This window comes from Rhea pennata, chromosome 3 (genome assembly GCF_028389875.1).
Source record: "Rhea pennata isolate bPtePen1 chromosome 3, bPtePen1.pri, whole genome shotgun sequence".
Taxonomy (NCBI): Eukaryota; Metazoa; Chordata; class Aves; order Rheiformes; family Rheidae; genus Rhea; species Rhea pennata.
Window position 1 is genome coordinate 15304769 of NC_084665.1, and position 21676 is coordinate 15326444.

A 21676-nucleotide genomic window follows, 5' to 3' on the forward strand; every position below is an offset into this window, starting at 1 on the left:
AATCTTATATACAGGATACATCTAAATTCATTAACAAGTGTCTGAGTTTCACTTTATTTAATGCACAATTTATGGATGAAGTAAATCTGCAAGGACTAAGTAAGCATTTACTTTTTTAAAATAAAGTATTTGCATTAACAAGTTTTATCTGAATCCTGGAGAAGCATATTGTTGGGTTTTGGCATAGTTATTAATGGCAAACTTCATACAGCAATAAATATTGGTCCTATAGATAATGAACAGATTCAACTTCATAAAGAAAGGGCCAAAGTCAGAAAAACTTGATCGATTTAACTTAGAAGGAAAGACTTCTGTCTCAGCCCTTTACAGTCAGCAGTCTTAATTCCTCTGTCCTTACTAGTGTAGGATTAGAAGTCGCATTTGTTTTGATGAATGTTTTCACAGGTTTGACAATGCAACAAAATCACTGGCTGTTTAACAGAATCAGTGAGCTTTTTGTTCAATGACAGGTAAAGATTGCGGGTTCAGGATATCCTTATGGTACATTTAGTTTATAAACAGTAGAGAGCTGATGCATACTCTCAGTAAATCCAAATGTTTTTGGTGTTACTGGCATGAAATTTAACTTGTTAAAATGATTTAAATGCCAAAGAAATTCACATAATGAACAAATTTCATTAGGTATAGTAATATTTAGTTTATTTTCATGCAGGGTCCCAAGCCTGGTGTCTTTGGAAGAGACAAAACTGTTTACTGGTGTTGAATATGGTAAGTAGATCCTATTTCTTTGCAGAAAGATTATGAGTTCTTTTGTTTAGATTTTGTTGTTGGCTTTCCCCCTGCTGTAGAAATAATAGGTTCATTTTTGGACCGTAAGTTTCTTTATTCTTATGTTAAAGATGATTTTAGTATATATACCTATTTCATCTTAAATTGTAATCAGAACAGATCTGTAGCAAAAGTGCTGGAAAATTGGAGAGTTGGATTGGTCACAAAAAATAATGATGCCTGGACATCTTCTAATCCCTAACCTACTGGGAGAAAACATGAGATAATCTTCAAACATACTGGGAAGGTAGAGGTTGAAACTAAATAGTTGGTGACTGATCTTTTGGTTTTCTAAATTTTGTCCCTATCTAACATGTAACAGTCACATTTTAATTATGAAGGGTTATCTGAGTCTGTCTAACTCTGTGGCTACTGAAACTGCAAAGTTGAGAGAAGAGCAGCTTGTGTATAATGTCTGTCTAATAGCTTGTCCTTTTTATGAGTCAGAATTTAAGTACTTCTCAACTTGCACTGCTGTTTGTGCCAGTTCCTGTTTTATCCAGTTCTTATATGACTCTTGACGTAGGATTTTTTTAATTGTTGTGCTGCGTGTTCTAAACATAAGCTTATTTGTTACGGGGTTGGAGTAGAAATATGGAGTAGTTTTGCTCGTCACATTGATGGACTGAGAAGGCCAACGGTTTAGGCCTGCCGCAGCGCTGCAGTTGAGGATGGGGCCTTATGTCCAGCTCCCAGCTCTTGAGTGGCTGGACCCATGTACTTTCACTCAGATGAAAAGTGCAGGAAGCAACACTTTTCACGTAAGGACTGCACTTGAGACACTGAAGGAATGCAAGGCATAACCTGCTAAAAGCTGTGACAGCTCTTTTTAGAGTAATATTGTGCAATTTCTAGGCTTTGTCTGTGTTCTTCACTAGCTTCCAAGTGACGCTAGGAAACTTCAGTAGGGAACTGAGGTACACAGGAGCTGTTCTTTTAAAAATCTGGTCCATATTTTAAGTGGTGAGGTTTTTAGTCATATGACCCATACAACAGTAAATGGATTTGAATTTAGCTATTTCTTATGGCAGTTTATTCTGACTTAGAAGTTCTTTCCAAGGAAGCTTCATCCTCGGTATCCTTCATCCTAAGTTTTCTTCTATATTCTTCATTGTTTGGACTGGGAATAAAAATTATATGTTACCCACTATGTACTAAAAGGGAATAAATTCCCAGGCTGTTACTGGCTTTATGAGTTAAAATTCGTTGGCTTTCTTTTTTACCCTGCTTAGTGCATTACTCAATAACCTCCTGAGGTTACCTCTTTCTGTGATTAGAAGTGATGCCAGCTATCAAGGCAGATAAAGACGACCATGTCCATATAAAAACTTACTCTTTTGTCTTGGTATAATTCTCATAAGGGTCTTATTTTGTATGTCCTTAGATATAACAGGATTTTTTTACTGTAGTTGATATCACATTTTTCAAATAGTCCATTCTGGATTTCCACTGATCTACTATTGTTTAAGTTGCTTTTTATACCATCATATAATATAGAGAACTTATTTAATTTTGTCTAGATTTATCAAGAGAGAATTATCGAGAGAGAATTGCAAGGGTTACAAGGAAACTGTTGCGTAAGTATAACTGCTCCTTCTCCAGCCAAAAAGTACTGTTGTGATTTTAAGTGTAACTGTAGATAAAAGCTGACAGATTAATTCCAGTTACTTTATTATAAATTTGAGCTTTATAGAAATATTTTTTTTAATTTTAAAGTTGTTCTCATATCTGATGATAAACTATTTTTCTTCCCATCACAGGCTATATACTTGATAATTCAGAAGATGATACCAAGTCTTTATTTCTAATAATAAAGGTATATTTATAATTTGTAATAGTTAAAATAAGATGGCTTGGTTTTGCAAAATAATCACTATTTGTTGTCTTTTTCTTTCTACAGATCATTAGTGATGTTTTACAGTTTCAAGGATCTCACAAGCATGAGTTTGACTCACGATGGAAAAGCTTTAATTTGGTGAAAAAATCAATGGAGAACAGGGTCAGTGTTTTTTTCTTCTGTGAAGTATGGGGAGGGATTTTCAGGAAGGCACTTTTTTTTTTTTTTTTTTTTTTTTTCCTCCCTCCCCCTATAAACTGTCCTTATGGAATTTTCTGAGAGTCTGAAACTTAATTCCTTGATTAGAATATTATTTTGCAGTGCATTTGTACCTTTATTTGTAAATGTTATGGATAAGTAGTTGAGCATTTTTGAATTGCAGTAACCACTAGTTTTCATATATCATTGGACCAAAATCGTAGAGAAGCGTCATTTTACTGCTAGAAAGAATAATTATTTTAAGGGTATCAGCATTTTGTTTTAACTATTGTAAATATTTCTCAACTTTATCCAAATAATCAGTAAGCAGGTGGACTGCATTTTGAGAAAGCTGGTGATTTGATAGTTACCAGTGGAGTTATTCTTAGGGTCGTGTATATCAAGTCTTCAATTAACATCTCTAAAGAATGATATGACAACAAAGCACTTGGCATAACAAAATATCACAGGAATATCACAAAGATGATAAAAGAGAATACTTCTATTAGCAGTTATTTACTTTGACTCTTGAACCAGTGATAAATAAGGCATCAAACTGTAGAAGTAATCTTAACTTTGGTTTTCTAAATATCTGCATCTTACAATAAGTAATATCATACCATTTATTTATTTATTAATGATTGCCACAGTAGTGAATAACACAACATGATGCCTTGATTTTGTTCTTGTGGATTGAGTCATTTTTTCCATTTGCTTCTGAAGGAACTTATGCCCAAAATAATATGCAAAATGAGTGTTAGAAATGAAAGACTATACCAGGGCAAAAAATTAAGATTGTCTGACAATTTCTACATCAAATTCTCCTGTTTTTAAAAGAGGAGTAGTACCTGGGTGAATTTAGTCATTACAGATCGCTAATGTGAATATTGAAATCTTAAACCCAATTCTTTATCTGCTTACAGCTTCAAGGAAAGAAGCAGCATATCAGGGCCTTGCTGATAGACAGAGTTATGTTGCAACATGAGGTAATGCTTTCAGTTAATAGTCTTGGCTTAACCACTGCACTAGAAAAGTTGATTTGTCATTTAGCAAAAGATGCAGTAATCTTACAATAGTACTTCTATTACACTTGTGAGTTGCAAAACCAGTCTGTCTCTTATTTGGGCTTTCTGTGCAATTTAGCTGAGAACACTAACAATGGAGGGCTGTGAATATAAGACCTCCCACCAGGAAATGATCAGAGATCTTCTGTGTTTGTCCACAAGTTCGTATGGTCAGGTAAGAAACAACCTTTTTTTAAGCTGAAATATGCTCCACTTGTAGTGGTGTCGTCCGTCCCCCCCCTCAGTAGCATGAAGCATTTAATAATTTATTTCAGTTTGATTAGAACTATAGCTGATTTTGGCCTAGTTTTTGCATTAAAAACCATAGCTCCTTCTTTGACAAATGAGGAATGTAAGTGGATGAAGAGCTTAGATTAAAAGTTTTAGAAGTTTAAATTCCTCAAATTTAAAAGAGTTAATAAAAATGCCATGTGAAGGTTTTTTAGGTATCCCAGTATCCCAGTATCATTCATCACACCATATGGGATGCTGAATCTGTTTTTAGGAAGTAGCTTTGATGGCATCTTAGTTTAGGGGGTGAGGGTGCAGTTAGGGAGTGAAAGCAAAACAGAACAGACCCACACACAGTAGGTGTGCCATTAGTTGGATTGTGAACTCTTTAGTCCTATGGGAACTCCAGCTGTATGTAAACCATCTTTACTGTCCACAGGCCTTTTTGAGTTCTGCTTACTGCAACCCTTACACTAGCTGTTTGCTTTTCAAATACTCTTGAAAACCCCAGACAGTTTTTGGAAATAAAAGGATTTTCTTTAACTTTATAGATATTCTCAAGTAGCTGTTAGAAATGGGGAAGTATTTGAAATGGGGAAGTTTTGTTTTTTGTTTTTTAAGAAACAAACAACAGTGAATGAGGGAGAGGGGAAGCATGCTGTCCAAACCCTTCTGGAAATTTGTGTTCCTGTGTGCAGATATATTGTGTGAACTCTGTGCATAAATAACTGAAAAGGATATGGGTATTGTTGGTTTATATACTATAGTTTTTTGATTCAAAAGACTTATTAGTAATGTCTCTCTTCCTGCAGGTCAGAAGTAAAGCTCAGCAAGCATTCTTCACAGCTCTAGGAACATACAATTTCTGTTGTAGAGATATCATTCCCTTGGTTTTGGAGTTCTTGCGTCCAGACCGGCAAGATGTCACACAGCAGCAATTTAAAGTACTGCCTCATGAATTTTGTTTCGTATTTTACTTTCAAAGTGTTTTTATAGGACAATTTTTAGTAATGAAAACAGCGTTTGCTTGATTATCAGCGTGACTTTTGATATTTCTGTAGGGTATAGCTTATGCATGACTAATGTAAGAAATTATTTGGGTTAGCTCAGTTGACAGCAGAAGTTTATCTATATTCTGCATTTCATCATGTATTCATGTATTACGAAAGCTTTTGTTAACACCTGTTCTCAACTTGTGAAATAAAAATTGAGCAACTGTAGTCCAAAGCAGTAAAACTCTAAGCAGTTCCATCAGCTGTAACAGTATAAGAAAATAGTCTGCACTGGACAAAAAGTTGATTATCCAAAATTGTTATACTAAAACAGTGGCAGGGGAGGAAGAGTTGTTTTGTTTTTGTTTGTATGAAGTGGTGGGTAGTTGCTGATGCTGGAGCCATAATGGTTCTGGAACAGACACAGTGAAACCAAGAGGCAATCTATCCGTCTGGGTGTTCCCTTGCTGGTCAGGAAAGCATCATAACCTCCACTTCTGCTGTTTTTCCTGCCCCATCAGTCATCCTGACTGTAGAAGGACCTCCTGGACTCTTACAGTATTGTCAGAAAAACAGGTTTGATTTATTGTCCTACTGCAGCTTCCTGATGAGTATGCCCATACAGCAAAAGGCTATGTTATTTGCATAACTTAATATCACTTTTCCTCTTTTTTGAGCCTCCTTTTTGATGTCTTTTTACCTCCCTTTCTCCACCTCAGTGTACTCCCACATAAATGACCTGCCCTTAACTACTTTGTCCACAGTTGGTTCCAGTTTTGCCACATTAGTACCCAAATTTAGGGTTTCTGATTCTGTTATCTTAAGTAATCTTAGACTGTATGATATTACTGCTATGGCAGTACCAAGGCGCTGTTGTTATTTGAAGACTGTACTTCCCAAAAGATCTCCAAGACTTCCCTCCTGTGAAATTCAGCCACTTCTCACATAACTCCCACTTAACCACCTGTGAGACCAGCCATCTTTCATGATGCTTCATGCAACATATCAGTATCTCATGTAATTACCATGTCCACCAGTTTTTCATATCATGTCCAGTTGTTATCAACATTCTGTTCAACTAACATAACTTCAGGCCTGGGACTAGTCAGAAGCCTAATTATTTGCTTGCAGCCCTAACACTTTTACTACAACCAAATCTTGGTAATTTTTACAAATAGGCTAGATGTAGTCCTTAATCACTGAACAAGCTCTTTTATAACACAATTCAAAAATCAGTCAGCCATGCCATGGAAAAAAGGAATTGGCATTATTTTGAACCTCATTAAGACAGTTCTTTAGCACTGGGAGTGTAATATGAAAAAAAAACTACAATGTTTTGGCAAAGAAGCTGCGTAGCTAAATCTTGATGGTGGATCTAGATGGCTGGTAAAGTGAAAATAAAATTTTATTCTGTGTGAGTGTGTATGCTTACAAAGATATAAATTATATCTGAATAACACTTTAACTTTTTTAAAATTAACATCTTTCTTTTATAGGGTGCCTTATATTGTCTTCTTGGAAATCACAGTGGAGTATGTTTGGCAAATCTTCATGACTGGGACTGCATTGCACAAACCTGGCCAGCAATTGTTTCTTCTGGGCTTAGCAAAGCCATGTCTTTGGAAAAACCATCAATAGTTAGACTGTTTGATGACCTAGCAGAAAAAATCCATAGGCAGTATGAGACAATTGGATTGGATTTTGCAGTAAGTGACATTGCTTAGAGTTACTGTTTTGGATTCTGAGTATGTTTGATTAAATAAATGCTTGAGACTCACATTACTTGAGTTATTAGATTTCTAATGTTGACTCCGTTCCAGATTTTGTTATATAATAATGTGGGGTTGTATTTCTGAAGCTGAAGCAATAGAGCTTCCTTATAGCATTATTGGAACTTGTCACTTTTCTTAACTTCTAAGGAAAATAATTATGGAAAGGAAGTTCAAACTATATTTCAATGCTAATTAGTATGGTTCTTGCTGCTCAGGTGTGAAGATGTGTGTTGATAGGATAATACAGTCAAGCTAACATTATCACTATTTGAAGCTGTTACTGCATTGTAAAAAGTTGTTCATACAACTGTCTCTTGTCTAATCAGCATGTTAAATGTCATGGTACTTAAGAATTAATGCCAACTGATAAAAATCTCTTAAATATATATTTTTTAAGTCTTTTATTAAAATAATTTGTTTTTCTATTTTATTTTAATATAGAATAACATTCTCCCCTACTTCTTCAGGGACTTCTGTATAAATTAAATCTGATTTACATTTATGTGGACAGGAAATTTTGTGCTCTTCATATGCTTCTGAGTCTTTCTTATCTCAAAGCAGAAACAAATAAATTTGTAAATTACTACTCGGTCCAAAATATTTGCCTTCTCTGTCAATAGATTCCAGAGAAATGTGTTGAGGTAGCTGTTATGCTACAAAAATCAGAACATCCAAGTTCAAACTTGCCAGTGCTTTGTTCAGAAGAAATTCAATTAGGAATTCAGCGACAGAAAGAAAAGAGCACTGAAGCTCTGTGGTAAGTTAACTTCACTGACTGCCAGCATGCATTACCTAATGCTTTTACTCTAAATTAAATATAATAATCCTGAATTACTGAACTATATCCTAAGCTAGACAAATTCAGGTGATGCATTTTCTCTACTGACTCAGCAACGTCTTTCCTCTGCACTCGTATTTCTTTCTAGCTACTCTCTATCCTCCCAGTTATTGTTTATTACATTCCACTGACCCACTTTTCGCTGAGGAAGTTCTATTTTATGTTTAGATGGTTCTCTCAATATCATCTAGTTGGTAATTTTCTCTTCCCCTCTCTTTCCCCCCCCCCCCCCCCCCACAGGCACTATGAAAATTTGGTCAACAGGCTTTTGGACTGTGTGGAACAAAGAAATCTGTAAGTCTCTCTGTGTGAAAATTTTTCCTTTGGGTGAATTGGAGGTGGCTGGATGAATAAATATCAATTGCATTAAGAAGTGTAGTTAACATGGTTGGAATTGAATGATATTTTTCACCCTTGAGATAGTTGTCAAATGCAGTTTGTCAGCAATCTGGCATAAAGATGGGACAACTTATTTATTGTGACCAACTTGGTAAGTTTTTTTGCAAATATATCTGCGTGAATTGTATTTCTGTAAGTCTCTGCATTTGCATATGATTTATACTTGTCCAAACAGGAAGATACAGGTCAATGTAGGAGAATCTTGCATTATTGTCTCCCAGGTAAAGAATAAGTCTTAAATTTCTTCTAATTGGGAACTAAATTAATGTCAGGTGTAATCATATCTTTATGTTTAGCTTTGTTAGTTAGTTTGACCTTTTTATCTGTTCATTCTGTGGAAAAAAAGCTGTTCCTTAGCGCATAACACTGAAATCTAAATAGGTTTTTAATTGGTAGCGTAACATTTGTGTTAGACTCTAGGAAAATACATCTTTAGATCTACATTTTACATTAATTAACGCCTTTTTAATCTTGACACTTTCCCTGGGGTATAACTGGAAGTGCATTTAGGTGTTCCTAGAACATTGGAGGTTTCCTTTAGCAGCAGTTAAGCCCATTGAATATAGTAATGGCATAGAACATTACATATGTCAGTTGAGATATTTACATAATTATAAACTGTATAATTGTATCTGTGTACTTGCAACTACCTCCTACTTAATTCTGTTTTTTTTTTTTTTTTTTTTTTTTTTTAGTCCTTGGAAGTTCGAGCACATAAGTATTGGCTTTCTATCCCTGCTCCTGAGGGATGATAGGGTGCTGCCTGTGCGTGCTATAAGATTTTTTGTGCAGTGTCTCAACCATGATGCAATTGTAGTCCGTAAGGTAAAAACAACATAATTACATCTTCTGATTTTCAAGTCCTTGGGTTTTAGATCAGGCATTTGTTTTGCTGTAATAAAGCTGACTAGGTGGGGGCGAACATCTGTCCTCACCCCTTCAGCCACATATGCATAAAAGTTCCTGCTCCAAGCAGGTGACAGTTTTGTCAGTGCTGTAGCCATAAAACATGATGTAGAGTTTGTAAAGTGCGAAAAATGTGTAATGTAACCATTCATTCTTTTCAGCTTCAGGATTCTTTTATGGAATTTCATTTGCAGTTTTTTTTTAAGCTATCTACAGCTTATTACTTAGAAGGAATTCACTGCTGTTTTATATTTGTAGTCTTCATTTTGCTTGTCTCCTGAGTGAGATTTGAAAGTAATAGCCACCTCCTTTTTGTCTTGAAAATGATTAGTAGGGAGGTTTTTGTGGTCTCTGAAGGACACACAGTTAATTCTTGCCTTGTATCCCCTGAAATGACCAAGTTTACTGCTTTATGGGAAGTATCAGCCAGTGAAGTGACAAAATTCCCTGTAGTGTTCATTCCTTTCCTGTGAATCTCTGAGTCACTGGCTTAGAATGTGTTTGTGATGAGATGAGTAGACACATCCTGGTAGTGGTAAGTGGATGGAATGGAAAATTAATCTCCAGTTCCTTCTTTAGGTGGCCATCTCTGCAGTGGCTGGTATCCTCAAGCAGCTTAAGAGAACACACAAGAAAGTGCCCATCTGCCCTTATGAAATCAGTAAGTTTTATCTAAAATAAGAAATCTTCTACTAACAAAGTTCTTTAAAAAGCATATTTTTCTGGTCAAATGAAGCATAGACTCACAAACTTCATTTGTTAATATTTTAAGCAAACAAAATAGGTAATACAATCAGAACAGGTATTTTTAAACAGTGTTGGACTTGCAAATGTGTATTAAGCTATTTGCTTGTTTGTAGTGTGTGGAAAGCTTCAGAGTCATGGCTATGATCATTCTTTCAGGAAGCTTTGTAACTTGGGAGACTTCTTATATGCCTCCTTTTTATTCACTTTTTCATGGCTTCTTATGGCACGTTTATATAAACTAATTAAGAAACCTCTTTTACTTCTAATAGTGTTACTTAAATCTCCTAATGATATAAGTTCTATGAATCAGTACTACAGAAAGCCCTGTTCAAAATATTCAGTTAATGTAAAAATGTTGACTCAAAACTCAAACTTTTTCCTTGTGCTTGTAGTGTAATAGTTCCAGGCAAAAAGTTCAATGGTTTTTTTGAACAGTCTTATTCTGATCTCTTTCTGTTATGTAATTTCAGGATATTTGCATTATTGCTTTTTGCCAATGCTGAGGAGTTCCCATAAGTCTCAAATTCTTGCTGTTTTTAGAGGATTTTTTTTTTTTTTTTGATTTTAGCTTTTGCATTAATGCTCTTTTTTTAAATCCCCTTTAAGAAATTGATAAACATTAGTAGACAGACCCAGTAACTGAAATAAGATATAGCTAATCCTTATCACTTCTGTATGGAACCTTCTCAAAATCTAGTTAAGAAAAATAGAGTTTGTTTGTTTGTTTGTTTGTTTTTTCTTTTTTTTACACCCTACTTCACCAGAATTGCTGGAGAAGAGGCAGCATTATAAGAAGCATTTGAACTATTTTTTTTTCTGAACTAAACACTTGAGCAAACTTAAGATACATTGGTTCACTCTGGACTAAAACTTGTAATCATACAACTACGGATGGAGATGCTTCTTAAACTTTTTATTATTCATTAGCCAGCTCAATTTGCAAGCTAATTGAGCGATAATAAAAACTACATTAAAACTAAAGCCTGGTCTCCTATGAAGAAAAGCTTTTCCAGAGGGCAGTTCAGAACTGAGCTCAGTGGGTTTGCATCTTCTAGCCAGATAAACCCTTCCCTTTCCATCTTACACTGTTCAGAGGTGCAACAATATTCATAAAGTGAAGCTGGTTTTTTGAGTGTTTTTTTATCATGTTAGAAATGGTATTAAAAAACAAACACCTTTTCCAAATTAGTAGAGTCACCTCCAATTAAAAGTTTAATGACCTGTCTCTATATATACTTGATGGGAAGAATGTCTTAACAATGACATAAAAACTCTTAATAGCTTCTATTTAAAAGTAAAATGTAACATTTGCCAGGACTTTCAGTGAACAAGTTTGACAGAATATAAAATTCCTTTTTAACCAGGTGGAAACCCTAAGCCTTCCAGAATTCAGGCTGGTGACAGACTAGATAACCAGTGGCTGCACTATGACAGTCAGAGTTTACCAAAGACTAAGGAAGCTTGGGAGTCATGTTGTTTTGTGGAGAAAACGCACTGGGGATATTATACATGGCCTCAGTGAGTATTATTAAGCAGTGGGCATTGGCATAGAACTGTGAAAGTCAGGGGAGAAAAAAGAAACTTGTGAAAGCTTAAATAATGTTTATTAAGTTTAAACTATTTTTTGAATTGAAACTCTAAAATGTAATTTATTTTTTCTTTTGTGTTCCTTACATGTTTTAGTATTTCTGCTTTTGAGTGATTATTGCTTATTTTCTACCTGTCTCTCCTTGGATTTTGTGGGTACTATAAGCACTTCTTAAATTTGACTGCTTAACTGCTTATGTCGAAAATTGTGCACTGATTTAAAATGAAGTACGTCATTTAAAATGAAGCATGTGTGTATAAAAATTGCGTATTTGCAAAATATGCATGATATTCTATCACGAACAATCCCAGATGTTTACTGTAATATCTTTATAACGATATACTTCAGAAGCTTTTACGTTGTAAATTCTCCTAAGTTTTGCTATTTAGGAGTTAATAAATCGTATTTAATACAGAGCATATAGAAAATTATCAATAAGCGTTATTTTACTTTGAGGTTTTTTTTTTTTTTTTTTTTTTTAATATTCAGAACTATGACAGTTTATGCTCCAGCTGAGCAGCAACCAAAGCTTGGACGGAGGAGAGGTGAGCTGACAGAGGTAAGGGTTTTCAGAGTGTGGTGTTTTTTTGGGTTTTTTTTTTTTTTTGGCTCCATACTTACCATTCACAGGTCACTGTGAGGTTACAATTCTTGTCTCTCTTCTAACCTAAATACTGCCTGATGTTTGGAGTGTGCTTACATAAAGTGTGTGGAAACATTTGCTTAATTGCAAACCAAGCTGGACAATGAACTCAGCTACATGGTGTCATGTCAGTGTGGATGTAATGACTTTCTCAACAAACAATAGATGATAACTATTCTGAAGCCAGGTTCCTCAAAGGACAATTTTCTATAGCATATTGCTACTTATTTCCATACTTACTTTGTTAGCACACAAGAAGAAATGATTATTTCAATGCTTTAGAGCTTCACTGTCAGTGATCCTGAAATTACTATGTTAATGAGCACCTTTTTGATCCCCTTCAAATCTTTATCAGAGTTGGAACAGGGTAACTGATGACAGTGGGAATGACTTCTCTGTAGGGGTTGTGTGAATGAAAGGAAAGGCCATCCAAAGTCAATAAAGGAAGTAAAAATCCGGTAACTTGAAAATATTACCTAATGCTTGTTGCGGAATGAGAGGAAAAATGGATAATCTAGGCATGGTTTCTGTCAAATGTAAGAATAAAATGGAAAATGAGACTCTAAAAGTGGGAATATCACTGTAATAGTTAAGTACTTCAAAGCTAATCCCTATGTTTCTTCTACAGGCAGAACAAATTATATATGATCACTTCTCTGATTCCAAGTTTGTTGAGCAGTTAATAAAGTTTCTGTCTTTAGAAGACAGAAAAGGAAAAGACAAATTTAATCCTCGCAGATTTTGCCTCTTCAAGGTAACTAGATTTTGATAACTATATTACTTCCAGCACACTTGATCTAAAGGTGTACTGCTTTGATTAGTTCCATTAATGACGTTCTTCTGTGGACGCTTGGGTATATTTCTATTACAAAACCAAAGTTTCACTTTCTATGTATTCAAATCTAAAATGCTTCACAGTCCTTATATTTCTCTTACAAAGAAAACTCTGGACTAATAACTACAGAACACACTTTCACTTCTTATTTTGTAGGGCCTTTTCAGAAACTTTGATGATGCCTTCTTGCCAGTTCTTCAGCCCCATTTGGAACGCCTTGTATCAGACTCCCATGAAAGTACCCAGCGATGTGTGGCTGAAATTATAGCTGGCTTAATAAGAGGTTCTAAACACTGGACATTTGAGAAGGTGCTGTAGTAGTATTTTTGAGTGATTTATGAAAGCTAAGGAATAAGTTTGAATAATTAAACACCCATAAACCTATGAAGTTGAGGACTTCCAGTGTATTGTCTAACTCCAAGAAAGGTCAGGTTGCAGTATTTAACGGTTCATTGCCGAACTTTGAGTGCAGTTCATGGCTTGGTTTGTTGCCTTTTTTAATACTAGGTGGTATTAGAATAAAACTGAGAACAACAGTAAAAGGTTAGCAAAGCTAACTAGTAGGAAATGATGATGGAAAGTGTTTCTTAATTATGATTCAGAATTTTCTGATTGAAATAAGTGCCTAAGTCCACTTCAGACTACTATGTATTTATTTAATCTGGACCTAGAGGTCTGAAGTACCTTTAAAGGCACTTTATGCTAAAAAGTAATTCTTTAAGAAATGTTTTATTAATTTACCATACTGAATATGTTGTGCTACTTAATTTCAAATCCTCTGAACTGTCTTAGATCTGCAAGTTGATCTTATGTATTTTCTTTCACCCTCTACATTTATCATCTGGAATAAAGTTCTAACGAAGAAAGTTATTTCTTTACAGTATGCTTTCTGTGACTTGATTGCATCAGTGAAGTACCTGTAGTTACAGATTTAACTATTCCAGGTGTTTCTGTTCCCTGAAGAAAAAAGAACTCAGGACATAAGAAGTTAGAAATTAGTTATACTGCGAAGACTTGGATAAGGATTAATGCCTGACTAAAGAATTATTTTAAATAAAAATGTTGTGTTTGGTCCTGTTCTGAATGTATGTAGTGTATTTCAGAGTGTTTAAAGTAGAAATGTAATATAACATTTCACAAGAGAAGTTGCATTCAGCTTTCTCTGTTTTAATAGTTGATAGCAGGAAACATTAGGGTTTATGAAATGTTGCAGGAAACTAGAAAAGCTGGAATTGATCATGTTTTTTAGGGGAGTTCATCTTGCAGTAACTGGCTAGAAGGGACTCGTTGTATTGAGTTATACAAGCAAGTTGACTTTCAGGGCTGAGAATGAGCTGCCTCTTCAGCGGCTTTGCTGGTTGAACATGTTACTCTGCCCTAATGCTCATCCCTGCCTGTGAGATAGGGGTTATTGACCAATATTCATACAAACTATATTCCCCAAACACTCCACAGACAAAATCATATGCTCAGGTGTAATGATAGCTGGATAGAATTGCATTTAGGCTTTCTTCTCTGTTTGAAAAAGTTTTGCCATCTTCATCTTGGGTCTGAGTACAGAGAGATGAAGACTAGCGGTACACACAGTCCTTGAGGCAGGAGTAATGTTGGTCAACCTAGCCTTGTATATGGAGGCTGCTACAATAGCAAGACATTTCAAGAAGCCGTGAAGCAGAAAGGGATGAGAAAATAGTACTGCCCATATAAGGTAGAAAAGGTGTACAGGAATTGCCATCCTATAAAAAGCAGTGTGTGCGCAGTCACTGATATGATCTTACTTAAATTCCCATGAAAATGGTCCATACTTAATCTACAGTGTTTTCAAACACCTTGCAAACAAAATTGAAATGATTTCTGAAATACTGAATTTTATTTTTATTTCTTTTTATAGCTGCCATACTATTTATTTCCAGAAACAATATTATTTTTTCTGTGTTTTGGGAAGCTTGGAGGATTTGAGTTCATAGAGATTTAACAGCCATTTTATGCATGAATAAACAAATTTTGTATTTTACTTTCCTGCTGAGCAGGTAGAAAAACTCTGGAAGCTTCTCTGTCCATTGCTTCGAACGGCTTTATCCAACATTACAGTGGAAACATACAATGATTGGGGCACATGCATAGCAACTTCCTGTGTAAGTACTCTGTTCTTCGTCTTGTTCATAGTAGTTATATACAGACGGTCGAGCCTGACAATAATATGTAAATAAGTTTTATGAATTGAGGTATTCAGTATATTTTTTCAGATAAAACTCAAAATGGTAAATGCAATACGAAAATAGACTATTTTAAATCTTGCAACTTTTTAGGGAACTTTGTATCTCTTGGGCATATTTTATTGTAAAATAGACTCATTCGTCAAAAATTTGTATGCTTAACATTATTTACGTTAATATTCCTGACTTGTTTTATATCTTTAATACCTATTTATTTTCAGGAGAGCAGAGATCCCCGGAAACTGCATTGGTTATTTGAACTGCTGTTGGAATCCCCATTGAGTGGTGAAGGAGGATCATTTGTAGATGCATGGTAAAGTGAATTTTAATTATTTTACTGTGGTTGAATAAAGAGGGAAATAAAAGTACAGATAAAGTACATTGAGAGGATATTATGACAGACTGGAAGTAGGGTTCCTTTCTACTTATTGTGTTCCACACAGTGGCATTTTCTTTCCCCTACACACATGCTTTTGCACTCGCACTCTCTCTTTTTTTTTAACTTTTTTTTAATTTAATGTAATTGAATCCAATTAATGGAATCTGGTGAAGGTTTGGTACTGGCATAGCTGCAGTATTGTTCTATTTTGTAATTTTTATTCATCTTTACATGCAGTTTACACAGCAACTCTAATGCATTGACACACCAAACATTTAAAAAATATCTTTCAGGGGGGCAGGGAAAAGGAAGGAGCAGCTTTGCATGACTACAAATACTCTGTTCTGATTTGTAGCCGACTTTATGTACTGCAAGGTGGTCTTGCACAACAAGAGTGGAGAGTACCTGAACTTTTGCACAGGCTGCTGAAGTATTTGGAACCTAAACTCACGCAGGTTTACAAAAATGTCAGAGAGAGAATAGGAAGGTCAGTATTCTCTTCTGCAGTTCTTAATTTTACTACTTGTTTATTTGGGGAGCTGAATAGCCACGTAATTACTGCTTTATCTCTGTGTGTGAATACTGCTAAATAGAGGTTACATAAATTGTTAACAAGTTTGCTTCAGAAGCTTCTGACAGCTTCTTTGTTTTTTTTTTTTATCTTTTGTTGTACATGGCCTGTCATTTTTCACATTTGAGAACTCTAAAGTTATAAATTTACTGTGTCTGTGCCCTAATAAAGCCATATATACAGGAACTCCTTTAAAATGCATTTTAGTAACTTAGAAACTAATTGCAAGTCTGCTGCTGTGGGCAGGGGGAGGGTTGTAGATCACTGACTGTTATGTAACCCTGCTTGATTCTATATAGAATTCTATATATCTATATAGGAGATATCTGGAAAACAAATGTTTTCCAGATAACTTAAAGGGAAATCTTATTTTAGAAGTATTGAACTATAAAGTTAAGCAAACTGATCGCTGTCTACTTTTAGCTGTATTCTCTAAACTGTAGTCAGTCATGTTAACTGTATGTTCTTTTGTGTGTGTGTGTATTTTTTTTTTTCTTTAGTGTTTTGACCTACATATTCATGATAGATGTTTCTTTGCCAAATACTGCTGCAACTAAGTCTCCTCGTGTCCATGAATTCACTACTCGGATACTTGAAAATCTTAAACCTCTTATGGAAGCAGATGAAGAAATTCAGAATCATGTTATGGAAGAAAATGGAATTGGTGATCAAGATGAGCGAACTCAGGGCATCAAACTCCTGAAAACTAGTGAGTCACCCAATGAGGTTAAGAAATGGAGTATGTTAGGACATGATGGTTGAGGCCTGCAAGTAATGTAGTTGCAGTACAAAATTTTGCCTCTTATCTCTCTATTACATTAGAGATCCCTGCTGTTCTGTTTGAGGTTTATAAAGTTGAGATGATACAGTTCTGGTTAAAAGATAGCTGAGAATATGAGGTTTAATATCTGAATACAGGGTTAAACTGAACAGCTAGTGCAGATCTACTCTATGAAATCTTCCGCGCTAGTCTTGCCATGAATTTAGTCTGTAACTTCTGTGGGTTGGTTTTTTGGAGGGGGGAAGTGGGGCTGTGTGTGTATTTTTGTTCTGTTTAACCATCTTATTCAGTGATCATTTCTTTTTATAAAAACAGTTCTGAAGTGGTTGATGGCAAGTGCAGGACGGTCCTTTTCTACAGCTGTTACAGAGCAACTTGAACTTTTACCATTATTTTTCAAGGTATCCATTTCAATTGCTGCTCTACTGGTCATGTTTGATTAGGAAGTCATTCTACACGTAAATCAAAGTTACAAGGGACTTCTTATTTAAAAAGAAAACCAATAACAAAACCAATAACAACAAATGTCTACTGAGGAGGCCCAAATGTTGTTGTTAAGCTTATGTAACTTTACAGCTAGTCATCTAGGTTGTTGCATTGTTCTTTGAAAATAATGACTTTTAGATGAGTGTCCTGTATGTTTGTAGAATTTTTCAGGGAAAAGAGTACTTAACTCATAAATCATGTTGTTTTTGTTCTGATAATTATCTCTAGTTTTTGTTTTCCCTTTTGTTCCATAGTTGGACAATTTTTCTAAATGGTACTTCTACTCTTACATTTTTCTTGACATCTCTAATCCTTGTTCTTCTGTGAAAATGGGTCATTTACCTTGCACTCAAAAGATATCACTAAATATTTTGCCCCCAAGTGTGAATTTGATGTAAGGAAGAAATATTCAGGGACATTTGCTAAAGGCAGACTTCAGGCAGGATTGTGTGGTTAAGTGTCTGCAATGCTATGCATCTGAAGTAACGCATATTTGCATGCTGAAAAGGGTACATGTCACTTTATATTATTGTTGGATAATTGACTGTTTATATATGTTATCCCAAAATAAAGAAAACATTTACTTGCTCAGAAGTGAACTGTCTGCCACCAAAAACGTTGCCATGTGTAACCAAAGTCTTAATAGCACCCATTTAATCTTTCTTAAGACTTCAGACTAGCTACAGATTAATTAAGTGCAACGTGACACAGTACAGAAATGCTTATCTTCACTAGATGCTCTTTCTCTGAAGTGAACAGGGATTTCTTGATTCATTTCACATATTCCATGGTTTTTGTTGTTGATACAATGTTTCAACATTATTGTTGTTAATCTCATTAAGAGACAGTTTTCTTTCAGGATTTTGCTTTTAGCAGTGTTTATTTAGTAACTCTAACTGTTGGCTCTTTCCTTCTCCCGTCCCCCCACCTTGTTCCATAGATTGCTCCAGTGGAAAATGACAATAGCTATGATGAGCTCAAAAGAGATGCTAAGATGTGTCTGTCATTAATGTCTCAGGGTTTGCTGTATCCTCAGCAAGTGCCTTTGGTACTTCAGGTGCTAAAACAAGTGAGTCTGGTCTAAATAGCTTAAAGCTTCTTGTTATCTAATGCAGGCTGTGGGGTTTTTTTTTTTTTTTTTGTTTTTTTTTTTAAGGTTATATTATAGATGTGAATTCAAGGCAATCAGATCAGTTCACTTCTAGATGAAAGGAGAAAGTTTATTAGAAGTGTTTTATAACATACTTACAAACATAACTTTGCAATAGATTTGTTTTCCACTTCCAAACTTATCTCTATAAAAGAATAAACTATTTTAAGAAAATTGTGTAGTTTATAGCCTTTTATTCTTTTCAGTATTTTTATCAACTTCTACTTTCTCAAAAACAACAAAACTGAAAATGCACTCTTGACTTACATGAAAACAAAGTATATACATAGTAAACTATTAAAGAAATCCACTCTTTTCCTCTAGTCATTCAAGACTGATCTACAATAGTAAAATTACCTTTTGCTAGAAGCTGGTGTAAGCTCTACACACAATAAAAATAAGAGTGACAGCATTGTAATCCAGGCTGCATCCATCCTGACACCTTCAGTAGTTTTGACATGCATAAGCACGTGGAGATGAAAGTAGACACTTGCAAAATTGTTGCTTTCCATATCTACTCTATATTCTCAAGGAGAAGAAAATACATAGTTTGTTTATATTATCTAATGACTGAAGTCTGGAATGAATCGAAAGGAGGGACTTGCCTGATTGTCTTTTACAGTATTAGATACTCTTTAAATCTTTGTATGCTTTGGAAATTAAGAGTATATGAAACAAAAATAACTAAATTGAGGAAAATTAATTTTATCTGCAATTGTCCTCAGAAGCTTGTTTTAATATTGTAAGATTTGAATCAAGTAACTGCTTTTCTTGGCATCCTTACTTTTTAATACTTGCTTTGTATTTTCACTTGTAGACAGCAAGAAGCAATTCTTGGCATGCCAGATATACCATATTAACCTACCTCCAGACCATGGTATTCTACAATCTCTTTATTTTTCTCAACAATGAAGAAGCAGTCAATGACATTAGATGGCTGGTTATAAAACTCCTGGAAGATGAACAACTTGAGGTAAGTCATCCCTTTTTCTCATGGAATCGTACTGCTGGTGGAAAAAATAGTCAGATGTGAAATTAAAAATTTCACATGAGTAGTTTCTTGCCTTTGCAATTTTTCTGAAAAGCCCTACCAGTTGTAAATTTAATACAATATGTATTTTTAGCGTAGCGTTCTTCTTGTTTTGCGTAACTTTATAGGATTTTTTTAATACTTCATTTTTTTACAGGAAAACAGCTGTTCAGAAAATTTCATTTGCAATAAGATATCAAAAGTTTCATTGTTTCTGCTTTTTCAGTTGAATATTGCTTTGTTTCATTGTTTCTTCTAATTTCAAGCACAGCTGAAATAGGAATATTATCATTATACTACAAATATTAGCATGGATATCAGTAGAAAACTAAACAAGCTAAAATGCCATAACCTGAATATTCTATGAAACCACTGTTTGTTACCCTGCAGGTCTGTTTTCAATGTAATCGTATCAACTAGTTGGTGATAAAAAATACGTTCTGTGTCCATCCCACTCACTAATGAAACGTTTCTTCAGTTACAATGAGTAGGTTTGCTACGGAGTGGCAAAGGTTGCATGCATAATAGGACAGAATTTATCCAACAGATACTGGTTTTAATAGTGTTACGTGATTTAAAAAAAAGAATTCTAAGCTTACAGAAAATTGTAGGATGGACAAGTAGATCTCCTGAGCTAGAGATACTCAGTTTATACAAATAAGAAGAGATAAAACCCTAAATCATGGCTATGGTGCATGCAAACTATTAAAAATCTGCTGTGTATGAATGCACATCACGCTGCTAGAAGAGCTATTAGGATCACAAGCTGGTACTCAGGAAACAAAGAAAAGGTGTCTAATGTGAATCTTGTTGATATATTTTTTGTAATGTTTTTCCAGGTTATAGAAACAATGACAAAAAAAAGATGCAATCTCTGTCAGTAACTCTCAGAACTGATAAGGGTTTGTATTAAACAGCATGAATTCAAGTGTGTTTGATCGTGTTCAAACACTGAAAAATTTTTAGTGTTGACCTCCAGTTCCATTCCTCTCCTCTCCCACCATTTTTACTGTTCTTTGGGCTAGCTGCAAATAGCAGTGAAATCCTGCATTTAAATTAATAATATTACATTAATATAACTAAACGATTAGTAGTTTGAATGCTTTTTTTCTTTCTAGAGGAAATAAGATTCTGAAGTGTCATACCCTTCTACCAAAAGCAAGATCTTGTTTTAGTTTTTCTGAAAGTTCATTTAAAGTAGCCATTAAACCTGAGATATGAAGCTTGCTATTATAAAGTGAATTGCAAGTAACTTGAATATTTGAATTAATTTATGGCTTAAAAGGTTTGACGTTACAAATTCTATACCAGTTTTGCGTAATTCTTGCAGAACAGCATTTAGACTACTGAGCCGAACATGCCAATTTCATTCTTCAGGTGGGCTCTGTCTTCCATGTCATTACGCGCTAAGGTGAGCTGGAAGACAAAAGCTGGCAACCCTGGATACGTTGTTATTCACACTTCTCTCATCATCTCTTATGATTTTGAAAAATACCTTTTCACTTGAATATACTTTATCTAGTTATTTCAAATATACAGAATGATTCTTCTGCACTACAGAGATGCAGATCAAGAAAGGCTTATCTGTGTTTATAATTGCTTATGATCATGTTGTTACCTTGGAAACCTTCACTTTTCAGAGAAAAGTCATCTTGTTTGTTCTTGACAATAATTGGCAAAATGCAGTCTGAGCGATTTCCATAGAATTTTTTTTTACACTGAATTTTTAAGATGACTGATTTCAGTATATAACCTGAACCTAGTGCCTGTTATCTTTTCTTATCTTGTGAAACTTTATTTTTTTTATTTGTAGTTTTTAAGCTTTTTTTTTGCTTCTTTTGATGAAAAGTGTCAAACCTGATGACCCTGTTCATCTTGTTCTTTTCTTTTATATACAGTTTACACTTCTAATTTTCTAAAATTAGTTCTTGACTTTCCTACTGATTTCATATTTTCTGCCTAAAATAATTGTAAAGAACTTTTGCAAATGATGTAAAATGATCGTGTTGAATATCAAATAGCGATATGACAGTAACAGGAAGTGTACCTGGATCATAAGACAGTGTGGCTTCTATTGAATGCAGATTTCATGTATCTGTTTTCAAGCTTAAATATCTAGGGTCAAAGAATATTGTATTAAAGCTAGATGATATTGTGGGAGATTCTGATTCTGCAAGTCAGTGGGCTGTCATGGACCTGCTGTCCTATGGCTGAGGACCCTGGC

The 21676-nt window shown here is 34.7% G+C and overlaps 1 protein-coding gene across 2 annotated transcripts in view; it reads left to right on the top strand.

Moving 5' to 3' along the window:
- The window catches only part of PSME4 (proteasome activator subunit 4), a 74558-nt gene that overhangs the window by 44491 nt on the left and 8391 nt on the right, over window positions 1-21676 (top strand). For both annotated transcript variants that reach the window (XM_062571690.1, XM_062571691.1), the window contains 23 exons: window positions 674-729; window positions 2310-2366; window positions 2550-2605; window positions 2690-2788; window positions 3748-3810; window positions 3968-4063; window positions 4932-5063; window positions 6608-6817; window positions 7504-7640; window positions 7962-8015; window positions 8816-8945; window positions 9606-9687; window positions 11138-11291; window positions 11851-11920; window positions 12633-12758; window positions 12996-13148; window positions 14870-14974; window positions 15277-15368; window positions 15790-15921; window positions 16506-16714; window positions 17102-17187; window positions 18213-18341; window positions 19240-19395. In XM_062571690.1, coding sequence (XP_062427674.1) covers window positions 674-729; window positions 2310-2366; window positions 2550-2605; window positions 2690-2788; window positions 3748-3810; window positions 3968-4063; window positions 4932-5063; window positions 6608-6817; window positions 7504-7640; window positions 7962-8015; window positions 8816-8945; window positions 9606-9687; window positions 11138-11291; window positions 11851-11920; window positions 12633-12758; window positions 12996-13148; window positions 14870-14974; window positions 15277-15368; window positions 15790-15921; window positions 16506-16714; window positions 17102-17187; window positions 18213-18341; window positions 19240-19395 — 2584 coding nt within the window. The remainder of the gene's footprint in view (window positions 1-673; window positions 730-2309; window positions 2367-2549; window positions 2606-2689; window positions 2789-3747; window positions 3811-3967; window positions 4064-4931; window positions 5064-6607; window positions 6818-7503; window positions 7641-7961; window positions 8016-8815; window positions 8946-9605; window positions 9688-11137; window positions 11292-11850; window positions 11921-12632; window positions 12759-12995; window positions 13149-14869; window positions 14975-15276; window positions 15369-15789; window positions 15922-16505; window positions 16715-17101; window positions 17188-18212; window positions 18342-19239; window positions 19396-21676) is intronic.